The 24,282-nt window shown below is 33.3% G+C and overlaps 3 protein-coding genes across 7 annotated transcripts; 2 read left to right on the top strand and 1 right to left on the bottom strand.

Moving 5' to 3' along the window:
• The first annotated feature begins 6,700 nt into the window (after positions 1-6,700).
• On the top strand, positions 6,701-7,105 carry LOC123904823. The gene has a single exon (XM_045954433.1). The coding sequence runs from the start codon at positions 6,701-6,703 to the stop codon at positions 7,103-7,105; it is 405 nt and encodes a 134-aa protein (XP_045810389.1).
• A 3,489-nt stretch (positions 7,106-10,594) lies between these two features.
• Positions 10,595-13,075, bottom strand: LOC123908972 (heavy metal-associated isoprenylated plant protein 31). Of its 2 annotated transcripts, none has more exons than XM_045959731.1 (3): positions 12,820-13,075; positions 12,600-12,681; positions 10,595-11,130 (listed from the first exon to the last, which is right to left on the bottom strand). In XM_045959731.1, the coding sequence occupies exons 2-3, from the start codon at positions 12,676-12,678 to the stop codon at positions 10,796-10,798; spliced, it is 414 nt and encodes a 137-aa protein (XP_045815687.1). In that variant the 5' UTR covers positions 12,679-12,681; positions 12,820-13,075; the 3' UTR covers positions 10,595-10,795. The 2 variants fall into 2 exon arrangements, with proteins under 2 accessions (XP_045815687.1, XP_045815686.1); XM_045959730.1 differs by having other exon boundaries at positions 12,816-13,072.
• Positions 13,076-19,916: 6,841 nt separating this feature from the next.
• On the top strand, positions 19,917-23,807 carry LOC123911235 (pentatricopeptide repeat-containing protein At1g62670, mitochondrial-like). 4 transcript variants are annotated; one of them, XR_006810407.1, is made up of 4 exons: positions 19,932-21,710; positions 22,157-22,299; positions 22,998-23,112; positions 23,529-23,807. XR_006810407.1 is itself a non-coding variant. In XM_045962613.1 (3 exons), the coding sequence occupies exon 2, from the start codon at positions 20,424-20,426 to the stop codon at positions 21,696-21,698; it is 1,275 nt and encodes a 424-aa protein (XP_045818569.1). In that variant the 5' UTR covers positions 19,932-20,149; positions 20,380-20,423; the 3' UTR covers positions 21,699-21,710; positions 22,157-22,638. The 4 variants fall into 4 exon arrangements, 3 of the variants coding, with proteins under 3 accessions (XP_045818567.1, XP_045818569.1, XP_045818568.1); XM_045962613.1 differs by lacking the exons at positions 22,998-23,112; positions 23,529-23,807 and having other exon boundaries at positions 19,932-20,149; positions 20,380-21,710; positions 22,157-22,638; XM_045962612.1 differs by lacking the exons at positions 22,998-23,112; positions 23,529-23,807 and having other exon boundaries at positions 19,932-20,113; positions 20,380-21,710; positions 22,157-22,638.
• Positions 23,808-24,282: the final 475 nt, after the last annotated feature.

Here is a 24,282-nt window from a genome sequence, read left to right on the forward strand (position 1 = left end):
TCTTAAAAATGTAAAAAATTATATTTTCAGTCTTATTTGTTTTTTGTTTTTTTTTTAATTTCATCTTCTATCTTAACTTTTTTATAGAAGTTATTGGAAGAAAAGTAATAAAATAAAAAGAATATTCGAAGGAGATATTGTTTGGATTTTTGAGAGATTAGCAAGTAAAATAAAACAAAGATATATATGTATTTGTATTTTTATATAAAATCATCCTAGGATCATGAATTTCATCAATAACACACAAATGTAAACTCAATCTAATTTTTCTTGTCATGGGAAAACAATTTATGAACAAGTCAAAAGGTAATGGGATAAACTACATAGCAGATGTCCTCTCTCAGGGCAATTAATGGAATGCTCCGTATAAGCATGTCAGAAATCCTCGCATACCTCAAACACATTGTAAGCGTATTATACTTGGACATAACATATAGGTTCTGGACATACATCAACTTCTCCCTCCAATATTTCATCTTCTTGTCCTAAAATGAAACATGACAAAACATTATGTTATGGATGAAACTTGTTAGTAATCCAAATCAACAAAAGCATAAGAGAAATGATCAAGAGAGCAAGCTATGAACTACTCTCCATAATCCTAAGATGAAAGTGGACTACTCACACCCATGGTGAGCAGCTACATAAACTAACTAAAAACAGAAAACTAAACTAAGAACACAAGAAAATAAACTAAAAATTTTATTGATACTTGAAATTGTTTACAAGAATAAAAATTGTCATACCCCAATTTTTGACCTAATTAAGATCCAACTTTTTTCATTTTTTAATTACTTATTATTATTAACTGTTTAATTAAAAAACAAAAGAGAAGAATGGAGGGCATCATAACACGTCTCCCCTCTCTTACTTATTATTATTATTAGGGTCTTACTAACGAGTGCCCCATGACACTCTTTAAGCATTCTATTAAAAGAAATTTTTTATTTAAAAAATTAAATACTCCAATTTCCAATGTGTTAACTTTATGCATTTCCATAAAAATTCTATACAAAATTTACTATTTAAGGACTTAAAGAGTGTCCCGAAAATACTATTTAGCATTTGCCTTATTATTAACGGTTTAATTAAAAAAACAAAAGAGAAGAATAGGCCATTTTTTTTTTAGCTCCACCAAATAGAACCAAAGGGGGGGGGGGGGGGGGGGGAGAAAATCGAAAGAACAACAACACAGCAGCATCGCTGCTCTTCCCCATTCACCTTCAAATTGTGAAAAAAAAATAATCTGAAAGGAACATCACCGCAGCAGCAACATCTGCGCCTCCCCCCACCACTTTCCAAACTCCATCTTCCTCTCTGTTTTTTGGGGTTTTAATCTGTTTACTTTGATTTATGTGTTTGTTTTGGGGTTTGATTTGTGTTTAAAACTGGTAAAAGAGTATTTTTAAAAATAGGATTTGGAATTTTTGGGTAGTTTTAGGATTCTGGTGCGGTGGCTCCGCCACTGGAAACCGGCCGATACGGTGGTTGGCCGCCGGAAAATATGAACAGCGCTAGTGTTCTTGTTGTTCATGAAGAACAACATGGGTGAGTAGGGGTAAAACCGGACCACCCAAAAAACCCATTAACCCACTAGTGTTATGTTTTTTTTAAATATTTTTTATAAAAATACTAAAGATTTTTTTTGAACGTTACTAAAGGTTTTGTTATTCAATCGTTAAATATTTTTATAGTGAAAATAAGTTATATTCATTGTGCTATTTTTAACAGTGAAATAAAGTTACGATATTTTTCAAGAAAATATAATGAGTGAGTTATTTAACATATTTTATGGAAAAATATGATGATTATTCAATTAGATATTTAATATTAAAAAAATAGAAAAATAATTTGGGTAACCCACGACCCAACTCAATCTAACCCGAAAATTAGTGGATTTACTCAATCCGGTCCAATGTTATAACGGGTGGTTATTCTCTCTCTTTTTATTCTCTTATACCAAACAATACATAAAATCTACTCTATTTCTCACATATTTCTCTCTTCTCACACTCTCTCTTAGGGGTGTACATGGGTTGGGCAAATCCGGTCGACCCGGTCAAACCCACCCAACCCAACCCAAAAAAGTGGGTTGGGTCGGGCAAGTGAGTGGATATGGATTTCAAAAATGAAAAACCCATTAAAAAAATTGGGTTTCGGGTAAAACCGGACCCAACCCAAAAAACCCACTAACCCACTAGTGCTATGTTTCTTGAAATTTTTTTATGAAAATACTAAAGATTTTTTCATTTGATTATTAAATATTTTTTATATTGAAAATGAGTTATACTATTTTTTACGAAAATAAAAAAGATTGAATAATTTTTATAAACAAATATGATAACTTTTCGCATTATTTTTTAAAAATTTAAAAAATTTGAATAATTTTCATAAACAAATATAGTGATTCATGGTTTAGTCATTTGATATTAAAAAAAGCAAAAAAATCATTTGGATAACACGCTATCCAACCCGTAAATTAGTAGATTTACACACAAAAATGGGTGATTATTTTTTATAGTGAAAAAAAGTTACCCTATTTTTCAAGAAGATACATTGATTGAGTTATTTTTTATGAGAAAATATGATGATTCAATATTTAGATATTTAATAAAAAAAATAGAAAAATAATTTGGGTAACCCACAACCCAACCCAATCCAACCCGGAAATTAGTGGATTTACCCAACCCGGCCCAATGTTATAACGGGTTGTTATTTTACTAAACCCAACCCGGAGTACCATATGTGGTTTGGGTTTTGGTTTTGGCCAAATTACCCAACCCAATCCGGCCCACGTACACCCCTACTCTCTCTTACCTATTTCTCTCTTCACAATTTCTCTTCTAAACCAAACACACCCTAAAACTTTCTCTCAAAGAGTTTAGACATGAGTCCAGTGTTTTAAAAACCGGACCGGACATCGAACCGGCGATGGTACTGGTTCACTGGTTCATTGGTCGAACCACTGGGTCACTAGTTCAACCGCATGACTAACCGGATTAAACCGGATTAAACCGATAGAATGAACCGGTCTCTATAATAAAATTATATAGTTATTAAACTGGTCTAATTAGATAACTCGGTCTTTGAAAAAAAACATAAAAAATATAAAAATGGGTATTTATCTATTCTATTAGAAGCTATCAATTATTGTCCTTGTGAACTTGACTTTAAAAAAAAAACTACAATTATTATAGTTTATTAGTATTTATATTTTTTTACAAGTTTATAAATAAATTGTTACAAACACAGTGCACAGCTCATTCAATTCTAATATGATAGGTGTTTATTTATTTATTTATTAAATTTAAAGTCAATTGGGCCAAGAATGGAAAGAAAATAGGTTATTTATTGTGAAGGCCCAGTATACACATTTGATGCTATTGATAAGAAACCCTAAAATTTTGAAGGAAAGAACATGTTTGCTCTTTCTTCCTACTGCTGCTATGCCGCCTCCTCTGGTCCTCAATGTGCATAATATTCTCTCTCAATTTTGCTTGCTATTTGTTCTCCCTTTCTTTATTGTTTCTTTGTAAAACAACTAAAAACATATTTTATCCGTTCCAAAATTTCCACCTCCTTTATTCTCTCAAACCCAAATCTAGTAATCTACTTCTCTCTCATTTTTGCAGCACATCCTCCCATTTCTTGTCTGATGTATCATAGATTCATAGTTTACATTTGGGAAGGAAGATAAAGCAGTCTCCAGATCTCGTTTTCATTCTTTCTTCATTTTTCATCCTTTCTTGATAAAGCAGTAAGAGCCAAAAAAAATAAAATAAAATAAAATAAAACGACGTCGTTTTGGACTTGGCAGCTCAAAAAAAAAAAATGTAATCAAACCGGCGGTTCGGGGAAACCGCCGGTTCACCGGTTTTTCCGATTTTTCCCGGTTTTTTCCGGTTCCCACCGGTTTAATAGCATGAACGATCCAACGTCTGGACCAGACCGGCCAGCCTCCGGTTCACGGTCCGACAGGTCCGACCGGCCGGTCCGGTCCGGTTTTTAAAACACTGCATATGAGTCATCTATGGTTGAGAATTCAAAGTCCCCATAACATTAGATTGAAAAATATTGATTCTTTTCCACCTAGGAGAGTTAGTGACATACTTGCTGATTCTTTTCCACCTAGGAGAGTTAGTGACATACTTGCTGATTTTATATCCAAGTTGGAGCCCTTCCCTATTGTGAAGCAAAGATCAATCTTCGTTATGCTTGTGGTGGATTAAAGGAGTTTTAACTTAAGATGACAACTTGTCTCTTCTCCTAAAAACAATCAAACAAACCGCTCTGTTATGTTATTTTTACCCCGAACTACGAGGTTTTGATCCTTCATTGGTACGTAGGCATAAGACTTTCATGTCTTTCCAAATCAAAATTAATAAAAATATATTTCTCTTCTCATCTCCGCAAGCATTTACAAGCAAACAAATTTATCCAAAAATATACATATTACAAGAGGTTCTTATAGAGTACTATAGATGTTTAGGGTGCTAATACCTTCCCTTTGCATAATCAACCCCTGTACCTTGATCTCTTATTGCATTGCTTGTTGCTTTATTACTTCTTTAGTTTTGTATGTTTATTTGTGGGTTTTGTTCGATCTTTTCCCCTTCCCCTTGGAAACAATAAAGAGCGGTGGTGAATTCTTAAAACGCGAGTCAAGTCTAATCAATGGCTTGGTCTCCGATTTTCACCGCGACAAAGATGAAATGTTACAAGAGAATGAGGTCCTATATATAGCTTAAGAGACCTGATTTTCGTCCATCTTAGTAATCATTGGAGTTTTATTAAACATAATGAACATTTAAGAGTGAAAGGAAAAGACAAAAATTGTCGATTCCTTCTTTGGGCTTGCCACGGTCGTGCTTGGGCTCACACGGGCCGTGGCAAAACTTTGGTGTGAATTCTTAACTCTCTGACTTTCCTAGCACGGCCGTGGCAGGCTCCAGCTGTTGGCAAACTCTTGACTTTTCACTTTCTTAACATTTATTATTTGCTTTTGGCTACAACCAAGACTTGATTGCATTGATCTTCCACATTCTCTTCGTTAAGGAAGGACTTCCACTATCATAATTTATAAGGTCATGTTAACATGTGTCATAATAACATATGTTAATGTATCTTAATATAGAAATTGTGCAAAAGGGTCTTATAAAAAAGGACAATTTTTTTGTCAAATTACGTCTTATAAAAAGGACCGAGAGAGTATTTGTTTAGTGAACTTTATGAGGTTCCATTTTCCTAGAGCTTTGTTTTTTGTCTTTTTATTTTTCTTCAATTAATAAAAAAACTTTCAAAATTTTAATCCCCAAGGTAAACAACATTTGTATTTCAAATTTACATATTTTACAATTTCAAAATTTAATTTTTAATGTTTATGTGCATATGTATTCCGAAAACAACAAAAAGGGGATGTAAAATAATGTATTCTAAAATTTAATTTTGAGAAAATTTTAAAATAAATTTTCCGGACCCGGAAAGAAAATAAAAAATATAAACATAAATTTTATAAATTAAATTTCGTAAATTCATGGTAGCATGATTTCATCTATTAATTTTTCATAGATAAATATCCTAAGATGAAATTAGGCTGTATTAGAAAAAACTGGGTGTAAAAAGCAACCCCACTTACTTAATATCACTTTTATTAAAACCACATTCGAATGTTTGCAACCACTAGCGTATAACTTCTTTTTTGTTGAATATTTTTCTTTTTGGTCAAGATTTGTACTTTTCGCACTCCCTGCAATGTCTCAGTCACTCCCTAAAATGACCTAACTACCCCTCTCTCCATCTAGAAAACGAGTAACACATTCGCGTTTCAGAAAGCGAGTGTTAATATTTCAGTGACTTAAATTTGAACCATCCCCTAGAGATGGACACACTCGCCGTCTTGGATGGGAGATACGTTTTAAAAGTAACTCCCCGCCCAGGAGGCGAACGTTTCTTATATATATTGATGTTTCACCCCCATTCCATTCCACCAGTTTTTGAAAAACATCTAATTTCTCGAAACCCTTTAACAAAAAAATCCAATCCGCGTAAAATTGTTCAAAATCGAAGTATTGTTACGCGTTTGTGGTCGATTACAACAAGGAAAATCACATGGTACTACGATATCTCTCATCTGCACATCATACCATTCCCTGCTGGTTACCGTGTTCCGTTGCTTGAGTCAGAGGCTGTTGTTGTTGTTGCTGATGTTGATGTTGCTGAGAGTAGTCAGCGTTAATTGTTCAGCTTGTTTTGGTTATGTAACATTAAGACATGTTTAATTTTATGTTTTTAAGAATTTCGATAACTTACTTTTGAGATTTCTACATTTGGTTATGTAACATAATCGTTTTGGATTTTATTGCATTAATTATTTTGGAGAATTTGTGTTAACTTGTGTTGAATTATTTGGTGACTTGTAACGCGAGAAATATGTTCATGGTTCAATTATACCCCATACTCGCTTACTGGACAGCGAAAAACCATCCAAACTCCATTACTCGCTTACTGCAGAGCGAGCAACCCCCTTTCTCGCTAACTATCGTGCGAACACGCCCTTGCTCGCAACCTACATAGCGAACGTGTATGGTGGTTTCAAGATTGTGTGGCCAGGGACGCACCAGACAAACATGTGGTGATATTTTTCTTAAGGCTAGTATAAATAAGTGTATTTGGGGTTTCAGTGACTACTCAATAAGTGAAAATGGAGAATATAGATTTTACACCTAACTCCCACCTAGCTGCAATTTACTACAATCAAGGCAATTCAAATCTGTTCAGAATCAATGTTGATGTTACACTAGTTGATCTGAAGAATCAACTGACCGAACTCAGCTGCCGTCTCCACGGACTAGATCAAAGAAGGGTGACGGAAGTAGTTTATCGTCGTCCGTCAGTTTGCTCAGATGGAAAGTTGTTATTGACCAAGATGAAACTTCACAACGACGAAGATGTCATATCAATGATGTCTATTTTTTCTCAATTCATGACAAAGGGACCGATCGAGCTAGACGTTAATTTGGTTAGATCCGTGGAAGATATTTTGGCAAACATGGTTGCACCCGGAGATGGTGAAGTTGAAACAATTAATTTAGCCGATGATTTTTAATGTATCATTTTTTTATTAACTAATGTATGGTTATATTTAATGTTTTTCTTGTTCATTTAATTTTAACGCCTTTGTTGTTAATTTTCAATTTTAATTAATCAGAAGTTTATTGTTTATAATGTATGTGCTCACATCCTAGTAGGCGAACTCCTCTACGAATTTGACATATTCGCTGTCTATGAAGCGAACGTGAACAACAGTGAAAAAATGGCAGAAAGACATACCCATCAAAATTTATTTCATTAATATTAATTAATTAAGACGATGTTAATTACATCATAAAACAAAAAAATTACATCATAGTAGACAAAAAAATTACATAAAAAAATAAAATAATAAGTCGTAAAGAGCAAAAAAGGATGCATTGGCAACTTGGTAATGAAAGGGGTGATGTTGTTCCGGTGTCAAATAATATTAACAACCCATCAGTTGAGTTTGTTCGGACAGTAGATCTTAGACACCAAATGCAACCACTTTCCCAATACCGATACATTCACGTTTATTTTCCCCGTTGGGACTTTGCTTCTTTGCTCGACTCCATTTCGATTACTTATAACTTTCCTAATTAATTTTGGACACAAAAGTCCAATGTCGATTACAATAACTTTCTCAACCATGGTGAAAAAACAACACCGATAAGAAAGTTATAAATAATCGACAACAAACGATGCAGCCGTTTACACCAAACTAACAACACTTAAAAATAAAAATTAAAAGAAAAAAAAAAAGAAAAAAAAAAGAAGAATGACAGAATGAGGGAGGGTGAGAGTAATTTTGGTGTGATTTTTCACTCCATGGTCCCCCCCCTTATAGTAATTGGCTGAAGCCACATCACAGCCTCCCACGTGACTAATCAGATTTGGCCACGTGACAGTCAATTTTGATTGCATGGGGGGCTTTTTTTTACAGTCGACAGGTTCGTTGCTTAGCAAGCGAACGACCTATCTCGCTGCTTAGCAAGCGAACCATGGTGTTTTAGATTTTGTAATTTATGCACTCGCTGCCTAAGTAGCGATGAGGGTATTTTGGGAATACCGGGGGACGTTCATGTCTGCCGGGAGGTGCGAAAAGTAAAATTATTTGGTCAATATATTTTTGTTGTTATTGAATAGCACGAGTGTAACCTTGCATGTCAATTTTTAATGAAATAAAGAATATGCACAATTTTTTTACACTATCAACTAATAACAATATTTTATTCCATCAAGTCACATAATTTTACCTCGCTTTATTAATATGATATGAAAAGTTTGATTGCTCATATTGAATGTTGTTAGATAATAATATTATTAGGGCTTTAAGTATTGGGCTTTATATGTTAGTAGTTTAGTAGTCCATTAGGAATTATTATAAATTATTTTGTAATCCTTATTTTGTTAAGTAATGCTATTATAATATTATTGAAACCCTAGCCGTCACTTTGTGTTTCTCTCTGAACTTTAACATGGTATCTAGAGCAAGGTTCGATCCGCCTTGAACTATTCGTTGCTTCCGCTGCTTGTGTTCCCAAAAGTTTGGGAATAAAATCGTGTTTGGTTTGTGAATTTTGAGTTAAGGTCACTTTACTGATTTTCGTTTGATTTGCTAGAGGGTTATTCATTGGTTCGTTTGGTAGGTACCTCTGATTTGCTTCTCGTCGGTATTGTAGGTGCCTTTTTTGATTTGCTTGCTTTCATTAATGTTTGTGAGGCTTTGAATTATTTGATTATGTGAAGGATGATGTCTACAACTAGGACAAGGAAGTATTTGAATATGTCTGGATTTTTTTTTTTTTTGTTGCTATTTATTCAATTGGTGTTTTGGTTTTGATTTGTTTAATCGGTTCAATTTAGTTAGGTTCCATTTGATTTGATCCTGTTTCGTTAGTTTAGTTTTTTGCGGTTTGGTTTGTTTTGTTCCGGTTTTGTTTGGTTCTATCTGGTGAGTTAAGATAGTACTCACAATCTGTCTGTCTGGTGAGCAAAAGCTCGCAATCTGTCTGGTTGTCTGGTGAGGGAATACTCACAATTTGAAATTTGAATCCGGTGAGGGAATACTCACATTGAATCCGGTGAGGGAATACTCACATTGAATCCGGTGAGGGAATACTCACAATTTGAAATTTGAATCCGGTGAGGGAATACTCACATTGAATCCGGTGAGGGAATACTCACATTGAATCCGGTGAGGGAATACTCACATTGAATCCGGTGAGGGAATACTCACATTGAATCCGGTGAGGGAATACTCACAATTCGAAGTCTGAAATCTGAAGAACTTGAATTTGAAGCTATTAGTTAATTTAGTTTATTTTCGGGTTGATTTGTAACAAGCTCAAAGCTTAGTACGCTTTAGCTTGAGGGGTAGTATTAGAAATAAAATATTTAGTTGTAGTAGTTTGATTTTCGTTTTTTGTTTGACAAACTCTCGATGATTATCTGATAATGCATCGTGAGTTTGAGGGGAAGTGTTAGATAATAATATTATTAGGGCTTTAAGTATTGGGCTTTATATGTTAGTAGTTTAGTAGTCCATTAGGAATTATTATAAATTATTTTGTAATCCTTATTTTGTTAAGTAATGCTATTATAATATTATTGAAACCCTAGCCGTCACTTTGTGTTTCTCTCTGAACTTTAACAAATGTCAGTGTAAAATATGTATCCATTAAACTCATCTTTATTTGAGAGCATTAGATACATACTCCTACCATATATCAGTATGCTTGTAGAGAGGGAGTTGTTGAAAAAATGGAAATGGAAGATAATTGAAAAAATGGAAATGAAAAAATGGGAAGATAATTGAATCCCTTACAAAATTGACTAATTGAGTTTAAAGTCCTAATACGAGAACCTATGGAAACAACAAAGCAGTCAATTGTTTAGCCCAACATGCTGTCATGTAAACCCAAATGAGGTGTGGATTAATGAGGACACGCCTGAAACCAAGTCTATTTGGACAAATTGAATTAATAATAGAGAGTTTCTTTTAGCCCTCTGTGTTTTCTTGTGCGTCCTTTTAAATTTTTTAAATATTACTGACAGCTACTTAGACGGCGAAGGAAATCTTCTACATAAGTAGCAAATTGGTAAAAAAAAATATTTAAAGTAATAAATAAGTTGGGCCAAACGAACCATAAGTAGCAAGACCAATACAAATAAATGCCCTACTTTTTTAAAAGTAATAAACAAGAACAAAACAAAACAAAGAAAGAAACGTGATGGTATCAGGGACGGATCCAGAAACTAATCGGACGGGGGGCTGACCATTATTTCTAATAAATATTACATAAAATTTAATTGTAATTTATATGAATATGAATCAAATTATACCGATATAAAATTATTTTATCTTGATTTATTTATCGGAATTAATTTACACTATAAGTATACATACAAATTAATAATAATTATATATAAAAAAACAACTTTGAAGATATAAATATATACACCATTGGGGTGGGAGGGAGGGGCCGAAGCCCACCCTTGCCACCCCTTAAATCCGTCCCTGGATGGTATATGATGATAATACATTCAAGAAAATTATACAAAATAATAAAAACAAAATCAACCAATAAACAAACACAAAACACTTTATGATTCCCTTGTAGTGCAAAAACATGCCTCACTCAATTTTCACTTCTTAATCTTCATTTCAAAGAAAAAAAATAAACAACCAAAAAAGAAAAAAGCAAATTAACATTAACCTAGCTTACATTATAGTACAAGCATGAGGATTATCATCACTAAACATTGAAGCAAAAGCTTCATCAGATGCAACAGCAACTGAATAAACAGAAGGAGTATGGAAAAAAGTATGAACTCCATTTGTAGCTTCACTTTTGTATGCATCATTGTAATAATGATTAACAATGTAACTTGGATATTTGTAAAATGAAGCAAAATGAGTATGTCCTGGAAGAAATGGCCATGGTTCTGCTGCTTTTCCGGCGCGTTTTATTGCTTTCAATACTTTTTTCTCTTCTAAACCATAGCCTCTTACTGTTATCTTTTGTGCTTCCATTTCAACTTCTACATCATCTACTCCTATAAATCACACAATGGAAAAATTAACTTGATGTTAACAAAATAGTACACAACTTGATTAACATTACAAGTTGATTAATGAGAAGATTAAGTTCAAGAGTTGAAGTTTCTTTGTGGTACTTTGCTACTATTATTTCGGATTCAGGGATTGCCTGTACTTGGTAATCCCCTGCATTCACGCATTCAGTATATCAATGACCGTTGAATCGAAATTAGTAAATACAAATTCTAAATTTAGATTGTCTAATCTCGATTCATCAGCTACTTACCGATGTGCCAAATACATGAATGTTGAAATTGTTGACTGCGGTGGATCTGAATTCTATTGATTCATGTTACAATTTTCAAAGAAGAAATAACATTTATACTGTTGACAACAAATTATATACTCTTGACATATTTTAAATTGTGGTTGCGGTTTCATTTGTGATCATTGATATTGTGAAAAATTGCAACTTGTGGTCCAATTGCAGTTGTAATTACAGTTAAAGAGACACAAAAACCTTGATGTGACAACAAAAAATCACCATAGGTATAAAGTCTTTCAAGACCTTGCACAAGATTAACATACTCAAAGCCCAAACAATGTTGTTCTTGTGATTTTGGGAATCAAAGCCCAAACAATGTTCTGTATTTCAAGATATTTTCTCTTTAGGCCCCTCATGGTTCTTTTTCACCCTCAGAATTTTACTTTTTTGCCCTTCAATAAAAACTTCGGTTTCTACGAACCGAATTTTTTTTGCCTTGAAAAAAAATTCGGTTTCTATTAACCGAAATTTTCCTGAATTTGAACGAGAAAAAACTTCGATTTCTGCGAACCGAAGTTTTTATCAAGGGCAAAATTGGAATTTCCCAAATAACCCCGAAGTTTTGACTTGTGGGAGCTATGAAGCACATACACACCAACCTTAGTTATCAATTTTTTTAATCACATGTCAGTGTGAATTTCCCAACATCACTTCTAATGTAGTACACATTTTGGAAGAAATAAAGTACTATTTTTTAGGCATCAAACAAAATATATGGTCACTTCTAAAAATATGTGTAATTTTTAAGAAATGATGACAGGGTAGAAAATGTTGTTCTTGTGATTTTGGGAATCAAAGCCCAACCAATGTTCTATATTTCAAGAGCTTATTTTCGTGCCATATTATCAAAATATTTTTTCCGCTATTTTATAGTTCCCTATTTAAGTAAGGGACATGTAAAATTTTGAAAATTTATGTTAGTGGGTGTTTTTTTTTCCTTAAATTTCTCATTTTATAAAGTTCTCTACTTAAATAGTGGAAGAGTAAAATAAAAAATTAGAAAGGGGTGTGAGAAGAACGAGAGCACTAAAAGAAGTTCTCCTATCTGTTCCCAAAAAATGTTCCTTTGGCCCATGTCCACCTTTCATTGCCACAAGAAATTAAAAGAGCCAATTTTTGTATGGTAAAAATAAATAAAAAAAAATCTTATATAAAATGTACCTTTGAGCTTGAAGAGAGCTTTCTTTAATTTTGAAGCACACCCTTCACAATCAAGATTTGGAACTCTAACCTCAACCATATTCTACAATAATATTCCACATTACACACCAACATTAATTATTAGTCATAAATTAATTACCAACTCTTCAAAGACATAGTAAATAGTATTTGTAAATATCATGAACCATAGGAAAAATAGATTGAGTAATTACTTACAGACATTATTCCTTGTAGAGAAGTGACTTGTTTGAAGAAATTAATGAAATCTCTAGACAAGAAGAAGAGATTTTGTTAGTGGTCACTCTTTTGGTTTTGAAGAAAGTGTTGTTGTTTGTTAGTACTAATGTACTCTTTGAAAGGTCTCTTTTTAAAACAGTTATTGGTTGCAAAAAAGGTTGTTGTGTTTTGAAATCACAAAAGTATGCACGCTTTAATATAGCACGCTCCCTTATTGTCTCTCATAATGTCTCATTCTCTCTCCCATTGATTTATTAACACTCTGTTACATGTTGTTGGAGTTAATGATATGGCTCTAAGGGACATACTACCACATTAATAAAAGGATATTTGTTTGGATTTCCCATCACAAAAGACCGGGTTTATTGTAATTAGATTTTTTTTGTCATCATCGATATCCGATCTATTGGACCGCCTAATATGGTTTTGAGGTCGGTTCTGACATCAAGTGGTTTCAGCCTCCCGATCGCAGTTGCGGATGATCGAATCTTGGTCATTCCTACCAAGTCTAGCGTCAATCATCACACGAAGTTTGTCACAATTAAGGTAACTCAACATCATTTCGGTATACATAAAATGTGAGTTTTAAATAAGCTTTGGATTTACACCAAAATACTTAGATGAGATAACGCGGTCTTTTTTAACTAAAGTTAAACTCTTAGGGAGAGTTTGCCCCTCATTTAAACTCACAAAACTCGAGGAATTAGTTTCTGCAATTGTACGCAGGCAATATATACCTAGTTTACTAAAAAAAAAGTTTTGAATCTTCTCATGACTTTTTGCTCCAGCCCTCTTTATTTTCACTCTATTTAATTGTTGGTTCTAGTGTACCATTAATTATATAAACTTTTGGACATAAGCCCTCTTGTTAATAAAAAAAAATTATATAAACTTTTATAGGATTTGGATCATATCTCATGTTTTTTGGGTGTGACCCTATCTCCTTTTTCTTATTTAAGGGCGATGATTCATAAAGAAAAAAAAAATTAAAAGAGAGAGAAAAAAAAAGTTGAGATTAGTGCTTAACGGAAGCATGAGAGAAAGAACATACGAGAATTCAAATTCATTAACATTCTCCATTTTTATATTGTAAGCATAAAACTATTTCTAGTGAAACATATTAGCAATTGTGCTTTTTTTATATGTGTGTGTGTGATTTTATTTAATTTCTTTAATTTTTCATTTAGTCTGTTTTTTATCAAAATGGTTTTCCATCTTTTTCACTTTAATAGTTGGATTTCTAACATGATTTTCCACCTTTTTTGGGACCACAAATTTAGAAATTTGAATAACTATCTTGACAGGAATGATAGAAATGTTAGAGACATAGCTGATTGATTCCTTTCTTTTTTTCTCTTTTTTCTTTGTTGGACAGAGAACATGAGTACTAGCTGCATATGTTGTAGTGTAGGACCTTGCTTGTTCATTCTCCAATGAAGCATGGTGGGTCACTTTGTTGATCTGTAAATGGACAACCATGTACTACAACACAGCTTTATCATTTAATCGATAAAATTATGGTGGTTTTATTCACCAAGTCAATGGTGCACAAGTTATGGGGGGGTTTATTCAAAAGGTGCATAACTGAGTTAAGTTTTTCACTAAACTTGTTTTTATTATTTGATCAATAAATCCAACCGTTAAATTAAATGAGATGCGATGTGACATATTGATCTAAGGAGAATGTTAACATGTGCATATATGGCACATGTTAAGGTAGTAAAAATAGAAATTATGCCTTAAAATTTATGCATTTTAACTTTTCAAGCATTAAATGTCTTGTATCATTAAATGTTAAATTTCTATATTAAGATACCTTATCATGTGCCCTATATGCACATGTTAACAAGACCCTTGATCTAATTATGAAGCTTATTTGATCGAATGGTAAAAATAAGTTGTTGCAATGTGAAATAACTTTCTTACTTTTGCATATTAGACAAAACCGATTTTATAACGATGTTATTTATATAATTCATGTTATCACATATAACGCCTACATTGTTTCAACCACTCTCAACGTGTGTTTGTTTCGAGTGATTGTGCAAGGAAAGTTTGATGAAGGTTAGAAGCTCAAACAACCAAAAAAATATCTTACTTTCTACTCTCTTTCTCTCCTTTAACTTTCTTTCCTTTCACTTTCTTTTCGGATCCAAACAAAGCATCAATGTCTTGGATCAAAATGTATGAAGTGCAATTATTTTAGCACTTTGATATGTGATGAGTGGCGAGGATATTAGGATGGAGAAGTGGTTCTTTCTGGTCAAATGATATTTGTCATCTAGAGATTCATACTCGAGAGATTACAAACAGCTATATTCAGTGAAAGTAGCCTATAAATCAATCATGTCGAGCGTCACAAGCTTGACGAATACACTTTGGGTGAGGGCGTGACATAAGTTGATTCCGTCATAAGTTGTGTCAGTGATTCTTCAGTGGGTGTGGTATGGAAGAATCACTTCATTATCTTTTCTTTGTTGTTCTCTTTTTGCAAGTTTGCGTTATTATGCGTTCAGTTGGGTCGGAATATCCTCACCTTTATAGGGTAATTGTACTTCCTCATTTAGACCAATTCAAAGATTTGCCGGTAGCGGTAGAGCATTCTCTTTTGAGCAAAAAAAATTTAGAATTTCAACCCTAAAAATTAACATAATTATTGACTTATTAATATTTGCCTAGTAAAGAACTTTGTGTGGCGTCTACTGAATTTGAGTTAAAAAAATGGTGTTCACAACTTATGCTGCAAGAATAAAAAAATTCACAACTTAACTCAAGCTGCTTAAAATATTCTTCATCCAGTGTGCAGGGATTCTGTAATTATCATTACATGTGATGAAAAAGAGACAATCACACAGTAATGTTTTTGAAGATCATCATCATAATTTCACCACCAGAAAAAGTCTAACAAGCCAGAGAATATGTAGTCGCATGTAAAAAGATGGGACTTTGACAACATAGTAGTAATAAAGTTGGACAGGAGCAATGTTATCTCAGGACCTGAGTAGAGTTGGCCAAAATAAAAAATGAATTAGTCCAAGTTGTAAGGGTCTTGGTCCCCTTAAGCATGTGGTCAAGGGTTCGATTTCTGGCTCATGTATATGGAGAAAATTCGGTTGGGAGGGAGGAATTCACCTCATGAGCCTCACAGGTTCCCTGACGGAGATTAATCATCGCTAACGACGATGGAGACTTCGTATCAATATCATGGTAACCCAAAAAGAAAAAAAAAGAGTTGGCCAAAATCTACTTGGATTTTCTCTTCCTCCCCATCTTTCTCTTAGCCTTCTGAACTATAAAAAATAAAAAATTCAGATTCTAGATTTAATATTTTCATGTCAATCTATGTCGTATGCAATTATTGACTTTTTTTTAACCAATGCAATTATTGACTTGTATCATTTCAAGTTATTGTTTTTAACGGTATATGTTAAGAAAAATGCTTCCAATGAGCTTCCAACCAAAAAATTCTCATTTCTGATAATTAGCTTCCAATTTTATATTTGAAAAATGCTTATTGTTACAAGATATTGTATTGTTTACAAGAAACACAAAAATCATATATGACACTAAACCAAGTTTGAGTCACGTGTTTGGTTCTATTGCTTATAAACATGTACCAGACTAGTTAAGAAGAAAGTTGGATGACAAGTCAAATCAGATGATGTTGGTTGGTTATCATTCAACAGGTGGCTACAAGTTGCTCGATCCTGTGACAAAGCAAATTGTAGTAAGCAAAGATGTGATAATTGATGAAATTAAAGAATGGGATTGGACTCAAAGTGTTAAGAAAGATACTGTGAGAATCATGTTTGAAGATCAAACAGTTGAAACTGAAGCACAAGTTCAAACAGCTGCAAACAGGCCACATAGAACTAGAAATATGCCAGCAAGACTGCAAGATTGTGAAACAACACCGGATGATAAAGTGAATGATGAGGGTGAGATAGTTCATTATGCAATTCGTGCTGCTACTGAACCAGTAAGCATGAGTGATCGAAAATGGATCAATGCCATGACTGAGGAACTAGATTCAATAGAAAGTAATAATACTTGGTCTTTAGTGAATTTACCACATGGTAAGAAGGCTATTGATGTAAAATGGGTGTTTAAAGTGAAAGTGAATGCACAATGTGAAGTGACCAGACACAAGGCAAGGTTGGTAGCAAATGAATTTCTTCAAAGAGAATGTTTGACTTTGAAGAAGTTTTTGCTCATGTGGCTAGAATTGAAACAATAAGACTAGTTGTTGGATTGGCTAACATCAACAACTGGTCCATATACCAGATGGATGTGAAATGTGCTTTCTTAAATTGCCCTTTAGATGAAGAAGTGTATGTGAAGCAACCAGTTGGTTTTCAAGTTAATGGTCAGACATATAAAGTGTATAGACTGCATAAAGCACTATATGGTCTCAAGCAAGCTCCCAGAGCTTGGAACAAGAAGATTGACAGCTATCTAAGTGATATAGGATTCATAAAATGCACTACAGAACATGGTGTGTATGTTAGAAGATCAAGCAGTGATAACTTAGTGATTTTATGCCTATATGTAGATGATTTGTTGATAACTGGTAGCAGTGAAAATGAGATAAGTGAATTCAAGTGTGAGCTCATGAAGGAGTTTGAAACGACTGATCTTGGTCATATTTCATATTTCATAGGGATTGAATTTTACAAGTGCAGTAAAGGGCTATTGATCCATCAAAGAAGGTATGTAAGTGAAATTCTAAAGAAATTTGATATGCAAAACTGTAATCATGCAGTTACTCCATCTGAACTAAGGCAACAATTGTCAAAGAGTGTGGAAGAAGTTGAGATAGATCTAACAAAGTACAGAAGCCTCATTGGATCCTTGAGATATTTGTGTAATACAAGGTCTGACCTAACTTATAGTGTTGGTGTGGTTAGCAGGTTTATGCAAAAGCTTAAACTATCACATTTAGCTGCTGCAAAGAGAATATTGAGGTATATCAGAGGCACAATGGATTATGAAATATTATTTCCTAATACAAACAAAGGAATGCAATGTGAATTGACTGCTTATACTGATTCAAACTGGTGTGGAGATGCATATGATAGAAAATCAACTGCAGGGTACCTATTCTTGTTGAATAATGCTCCAATAGCATGGTGTTCTAAGAAGAAATCAATAGTAGCCTTATCATCTTGTGAGGCTGAATACATTGCAGCATCATTATGTGCATGCCAAGTCATCTAGCTAGTGAATCTAATGGAAGAAATGATAGGTGAAGATCATGGATCAGTGACCATGAATTAATACAGATAACATCTCAGCAATAAATTTGGCTAAGAATCTTGTAGCACATGGCAGGAGCAAGCATATAGAGATGAGATTTCATTATCTCAGAGAACAGGTCAGTAATGACAAATTATGCATGAAGCATTGTAGAAGTGGAGAGCAGCTTGCTGATATTCTTACAAATGCGGTGCAAATAGAAGTGTACAAGAAGCTAAGAAACATGATGGGCTTAGAATCATTAGCAACATTGAATTAGATGGTGTGTTAGTTTATAATTCAAGTGTTGCAATTTACTTGTGTTACAATAGCTTATTTTAAAGTGTTTTCATTGGATGTAGACATTATTAAGGTTTGATTTATGAAACTTTGCTCTATATGATTTTCATTCTTCTTTGTCTTCTCTTTTTGAATATGATTTTTTTTTTTGCTTAAATGAAATTGAGTCTTGAATGATTGTGTTAGTGGCTTCATTAACTCAATTGTAGGAAGAGAAAACAAGAACTAGATATTGCATTGAAGGTGTTTCATGTTTTGTCTAGCTTGGTTTGATTTTGGATTTTAAAGTTTATTCTTGGCTAAATGTTTGTTTAATTCATTTTCCTTGATTAATCTTCCTCCTAGAAGCTTTTTTAGTATTAAAATTGTGAATTATGGTGAGCTTATCATTGTAATTCAAAACCAAAAATGAGATTCACATATCCATATTTAGTTGTAGTTAAGGATTAAATTAAACTCAATAATGTTGAGCCTCTTGTAGTGATTGTTTTTAAATCATTGTTTTCGAGTCTATTTGCTTTTGTTTATGTTTATTTCATCTTCAACTAAAACCCCCTTAAACCTTTTAATTTTATTTTTAAATTTGGTTGAATTTCAAGGTTGGTCAATTGGGAAACGACCTGGGTTGCCACTTTTACTAGAAGTAGTGTTTTAACTCGTTTTTAATAATTTTGGTGAGTTTGGTGTGACATAACCCTTCATCAAACTCTTAAATTCTAATTTTACTTTTAAGGAGAACTTTAAATAATTCATTTTCACTATATTTATTATTTTTTAAAAAATTTAAAATGTTAAAACGACGTAGTTCTAAACCTATATTTTTTTTAAAAAAAAAGTAAAAAATAAAAAATGCATGCAATACAAGTTCATGCATGTATGAGTTGAGGATACCCGAAATAAATTGGGTATGATATTAAGATCATGGTGGTACGAGGATACGTGAATTCCATGAGGTTTGGGAATGAGGAAGACAAAACTCGTCCTTGTTGTCATGGTTACTTTCAAATAAGTTCTTGACTTTGTAGATATTTTTTAAAAAGTTTACTCGTTTAAGCAGTTAAGTTGGTCCATATATTTAACCACTTACTATCAATTAAATCATTATATTTTAATAATTTACTACTAATGTTTTTGGACAGAATTTACTATTAATTTGATATCTAACTTTACTGGCTTAAGGTAAAATCTTTGTTCGAAAAAAATAAATGTGTTTGGCAAAATCTTTTTTTATTAGCTTATAGTTTTTTTTCATATAGTAGCGTTTGACCTTATAGCTTTTTATGGTTATTTCCATTTCTAACCTTTAATTTAATTTTATTATATTTTATAAAATAAAAAAACTACCGACTAACATAGTGTTCTTTTACGTCTTTTTATATCCATCATTTTAAAAACTAATTTACCAAACACTTTAGCTTTTCAGACATCATAATAAGCTAACTTTTCAGTTATCTGCTAGGTTATAGCTTAATTTTGCCAAAGGAAATTAAAATGGAATTTTTTTGACAAAGGAAATTAAAATGGAATTTTTTTGACGAAGTCCTTAGAGAGTATAATACAAACCCCACACGGCCACACCCAGATCAATATTAGAGAGTATACTTACTCTTGCAGAAAATTGATCATAAACTACTTGAAAGACGACGTCGTTGAGTAGTTCATGCGTGGCTTTCTTCTGCAATTGAATTTCACGCTGCGAACAAGAAGAAGAAAATGTCATCACTGTTTATGAGATTAACAAGGTTTCCTTCAAAACCCTTTTTTCCCTTTACTTTAAGGTTATTCTCTCACTCTCACAATGTTAATGATGCTATTTACTCATTCAATCGAATGCTACAAATGCGTAATACTCCTTCCATTATTGAATTTACCAAGATTTTAGGTTCTCTTGTTAAAACTAAGAACAATTACTCAACTGTTATTTCCCTTTCTCACCAAATGGAATTCCATGGAATTAGGTCTGACATTTTCACTATTACAATTTTGATCAATTGTTACTGTCATATAGGTCAAATTACTTGTGCATTTTCTCTATTGGGAAAGATTCTTAAGATGGGTTATCAGCTGGATGTAGTAACCGTGAATACCCTTATCAAAGGTCTTTGTCTTAATAATGAGGTTCAGAAAGCATTGTACTTTCATGATGACCTTATCGCTAAGGGTTTTCAGCTCAACCATGTTAGTTACGGGACATTGATCAATGGCTTGTGTAAAATGGGACATACAACACCTGCCCTCCAACTGTTGACAAGACTCGAACAAGGATCAGTAAAGCCTGATGTGATGATGTATAATGCAATCATTGATAGCATGTGCAAAGATAAGCTTGTAGATGATGCTTGTCAATTATTTTCTGAAATGGTTATCAAGGGTAATTCGCCTACTGTTGTCACTTATAGTGCTCTAATCTATGGTTTTTGTATTGTCAGTCAATTAAAAGAAGCAATTGTTTTGTTGAACGAAATGGTATCGAAAAACATCAACCCAGATGTTTATACCTTTAATATATTGATCGATGCGTTTTGTAAGGAGGGAAAGATGAAAGAAGCTAAAAGTATGTTAAATATAATGATGAAACACGGCATGAAACCTGATGTAGTTACTTATAATACTTTAATGGATGGGTTCTGCCTTCGTAATGAAGTGAGCAAGGCCAAATATATATTCAACACTATGGTCCAAAGGGGAATGATGGCCAATGTTAAGAGCTACAGTATTATGATTAATGGGTTCTGTAAGAGTAAAATGGTGGATGAAGCCATCAATCTCTTTGAAGAAATGCATTTCAAAAATACGTTTCCTGATACAGTAACTTATAGCACTCTTATTGATGGCTTGTGCAAATCAGGGAGAATATCATATGCCTGGGAGCTTGTAGATGAGATGCGTGACAGAGGTCAACCACCCAATGCAATCACCTACAATTCCTTCTTGCACACTTTGTGCAGAAATCATCATCTTGACAAGGCAATTGCATTAGTCAAGAGTATTAAAGACCATGGTATCATGCCAACTTTGTACACGTACAGTATCCTAATTGATGGACTTTGCAAAGGTGGGAGGCTTAATGATGCACTAAAGGTTTTTAAGGATCTTCTGGCTAAAGGATACAATCTAAATGTGGTAATTTACAACACTATGATTTGTGGACTTTGTAACGAGGGCTTGTTTGATGAAGCATTAGATTTGTTGTCAAAAATGGAAGATAAGGGTTGCTTTCCCGATGCTGTCACTTTTGAAATAATGATTTGTGCACTCTTTGAAAGCAGTGAGAATGATAAAGCAGAGAAACTTCTACGTGAAGTGATTGCTAGAGGTCTACTTTAAGAGCAAAACCAGGTATGACACTTGTTACACATTATTTTGAATTTTTATGACAATCACAGAGTCTTTTTTTCCTTGATAGTTATACAAAAAAAAGATGGACTTTGATCTAGGATCCTTAGTTTAGTTTAGTTTAGTTTAGTTTTGACCAAAGTAATTTATTGTTTTGTTCAATTTGATATTGTATCCATTAAAGTGGTTATTTTTGAAGTCTTGAAATGACTATCCTTTTTCATCTCGGTGCACTATTGATCCGCTTTATCTACTTTAATAGATTTTATCTGGTAATGGACATCGTCAACAAACCATGCTTGCCTAGGTTGACATGATTAATTTTGGCAATCGGTTTTCTTTTGACCTTTACCAGATTTTTGCTTATTGGTATAATATATAAAATGATTATTGATAGGTACATTTTATTTTACACTTGACTTATAGACAGATTGGTAATGGATTTATAGGTTGCAAACCAAGACCTGTATGTGATGTACCATGAAAGTGAACAGATATCTTGACTTCATGCAAGAAAGAGGCATGGTGTACGGCCCTCTGTCTGTCGTATTGTTATAAAAGAGAGAAACTTGAATGTTGAAAGAGGCTTGGTGTAAGGCCCTCTATGGCTCTATCTTTTAATGAATGCATTAATCTTTTTATATGAATTGTGAATTAAACTATAATTTTAGTTTTGCATAAAATACATTGCGAGTGTTTGTAGTCTGTATCTGGTTTTGTTTATTGTATCAGAATAGTTAGTGGATTTGAGTTGTGTAAGCGGCCGCAATATTGTTCATACTTGGTTGCTTGTTTTGAGTGTTTTAGGTGCAAGACTATGGCTGACTTTGTTTCCCCTGGTTTTAGCTATTTGTCATATTGTATCAACCTTTTCACTGTGTTGAGTATTATTTGTGCTTAACATCTTAATAAATTCTTCTGCTTATAGAAACATGAGTTCCTCCCCAAGTCATTCAGTTTATATAACACCTTATGTCTTGTTATTTTTAATTGAAATTATAAAAGGAGGTTGAGATAAAGGGTTAGACTTGCATGTTACTTTAGCATCAAATTGTTTTAACTAATTAAGACCGCAACTAATTAAGTAAGAATCTAAGTGAAAAGCTGTTGCACCTGAATCTGTCCCGCAAGGGAAGCCAAGGAAGTGCCTTCCACTTCATATCTGTGTATACATATATGTTGCATCTTTCCTTTTTGTGTCATCTTTGAATTTGTGACTTTCTACACTAGTCAGTGTTAATTTAGTAGTGACATTGCCACTGTTTGCAGCTTAACTTGTGATTGTGACAGGATTGAACAACTTTTTCACCAAAACCAAGCTGATTTCAAGCTCAGAACTCTACATCTATAGCCCAACCTAGCAGATTTTTTCAGCATGATCTTTATTTTTGCAGGTTACGTTTAGGTAAGGTGGATACTTTCTTCTTCGCTCCCCACATTTGGCGCTTTGACACCTTCTTTCATTTCTTTCTCAATATTAGCCAAAAAACACTTACAATCTTTTCTTCCAGTATCAAATATCTAATCTGTCTAGTAGTTTGCACAGCTCTAAATTAGAGAAGGTGGATGGATTAGACTTTTTTGAAATCTTTCGATGATGGCGATATTTTCTCAACTACTCATCCATGATGACATGAACGCCTTAAGTTTTCTTCATGTTTATAGCTTTGAAATCTCTCCACAAATTCATAACTTTCATATCTTGTTCTCTGAGTTATATATGAACATTTTGATGATTTCGGTTATTTTCATATTAATAGCTTCCACTTTCTTCTTTCACTACTTTGCAAAGACCATATTGTTTTCTTTGTATTCTTTCAGCTGAAGGAAATTCCCAGATTGGAAAAACTAGAGAGTAGATTATTAAGCATGTATTTGGATATATGTTGGAAGAGACATTCTTATATCCCTATTCAACAAATGAAATAGGAAAAAATGCTCCAAGGTATAAGATATTGTTAGCATAATTTGCAACACATTTTTCATGTTTAAATATAAACAATTGATTCTGATAGTGATATGTGAAAATCTCTTTCTGGTTCAAGGTATAAGATATTGTGTTGAAAATAGTTACTTAGCATTATTAATGCATGGAGATTTATTTTTGTGAGCATTGTTAGTGTTGGAAATTCCGCCTTCATTGCGGTCCGGCCCAAGGTTGTCAAAATCGGGATTTTGCTTTAAATCCAAAGAGGATAGTAAGATCGCAAAATCGTAAATCGCAATCAAAATCGAAGGATTCTACTCGATTAATTTTGTTGAATCGAAAGGGGAAATCAAGATCGCATAATCGAAAATCGCAACCAAAATTGATGGATTCAACTCATAATAGTAAATATATACATAAATTATAAAGTGCAAGTACTCAAAGTTTAAAATCATAAAACAAACATAAAACAATCAAGTCTCAAAAATCATACAACAAACATAAATCCATGGATTTTGCTGCGATTTTACTGGGATTTTGCTCTGATTTTGGATTTTACTTAGGATCCAGATCCATGAGGGTGAGCAAAATCGCAAAATCCATGGATTTTACGACTTTGATCCCGATTTTGACAACCGGACTCCGGCC

The sequence above is a fragment of the Trifolium pratense genome, linkage group LG2, assembly GCF_020283565.1.
Source record: "Trifolium pratense cultivar HEN17-A07 linkage group LG2, ARS_RC_1.1, whole genome shotgun sequence".
Taxonomy (NCBI): Eukaryota; Viridiplantae; Streptophyta; class Magnoliopsida; order Fabales; family Fabaceae; genus Trifolium; species Trifolium pratense.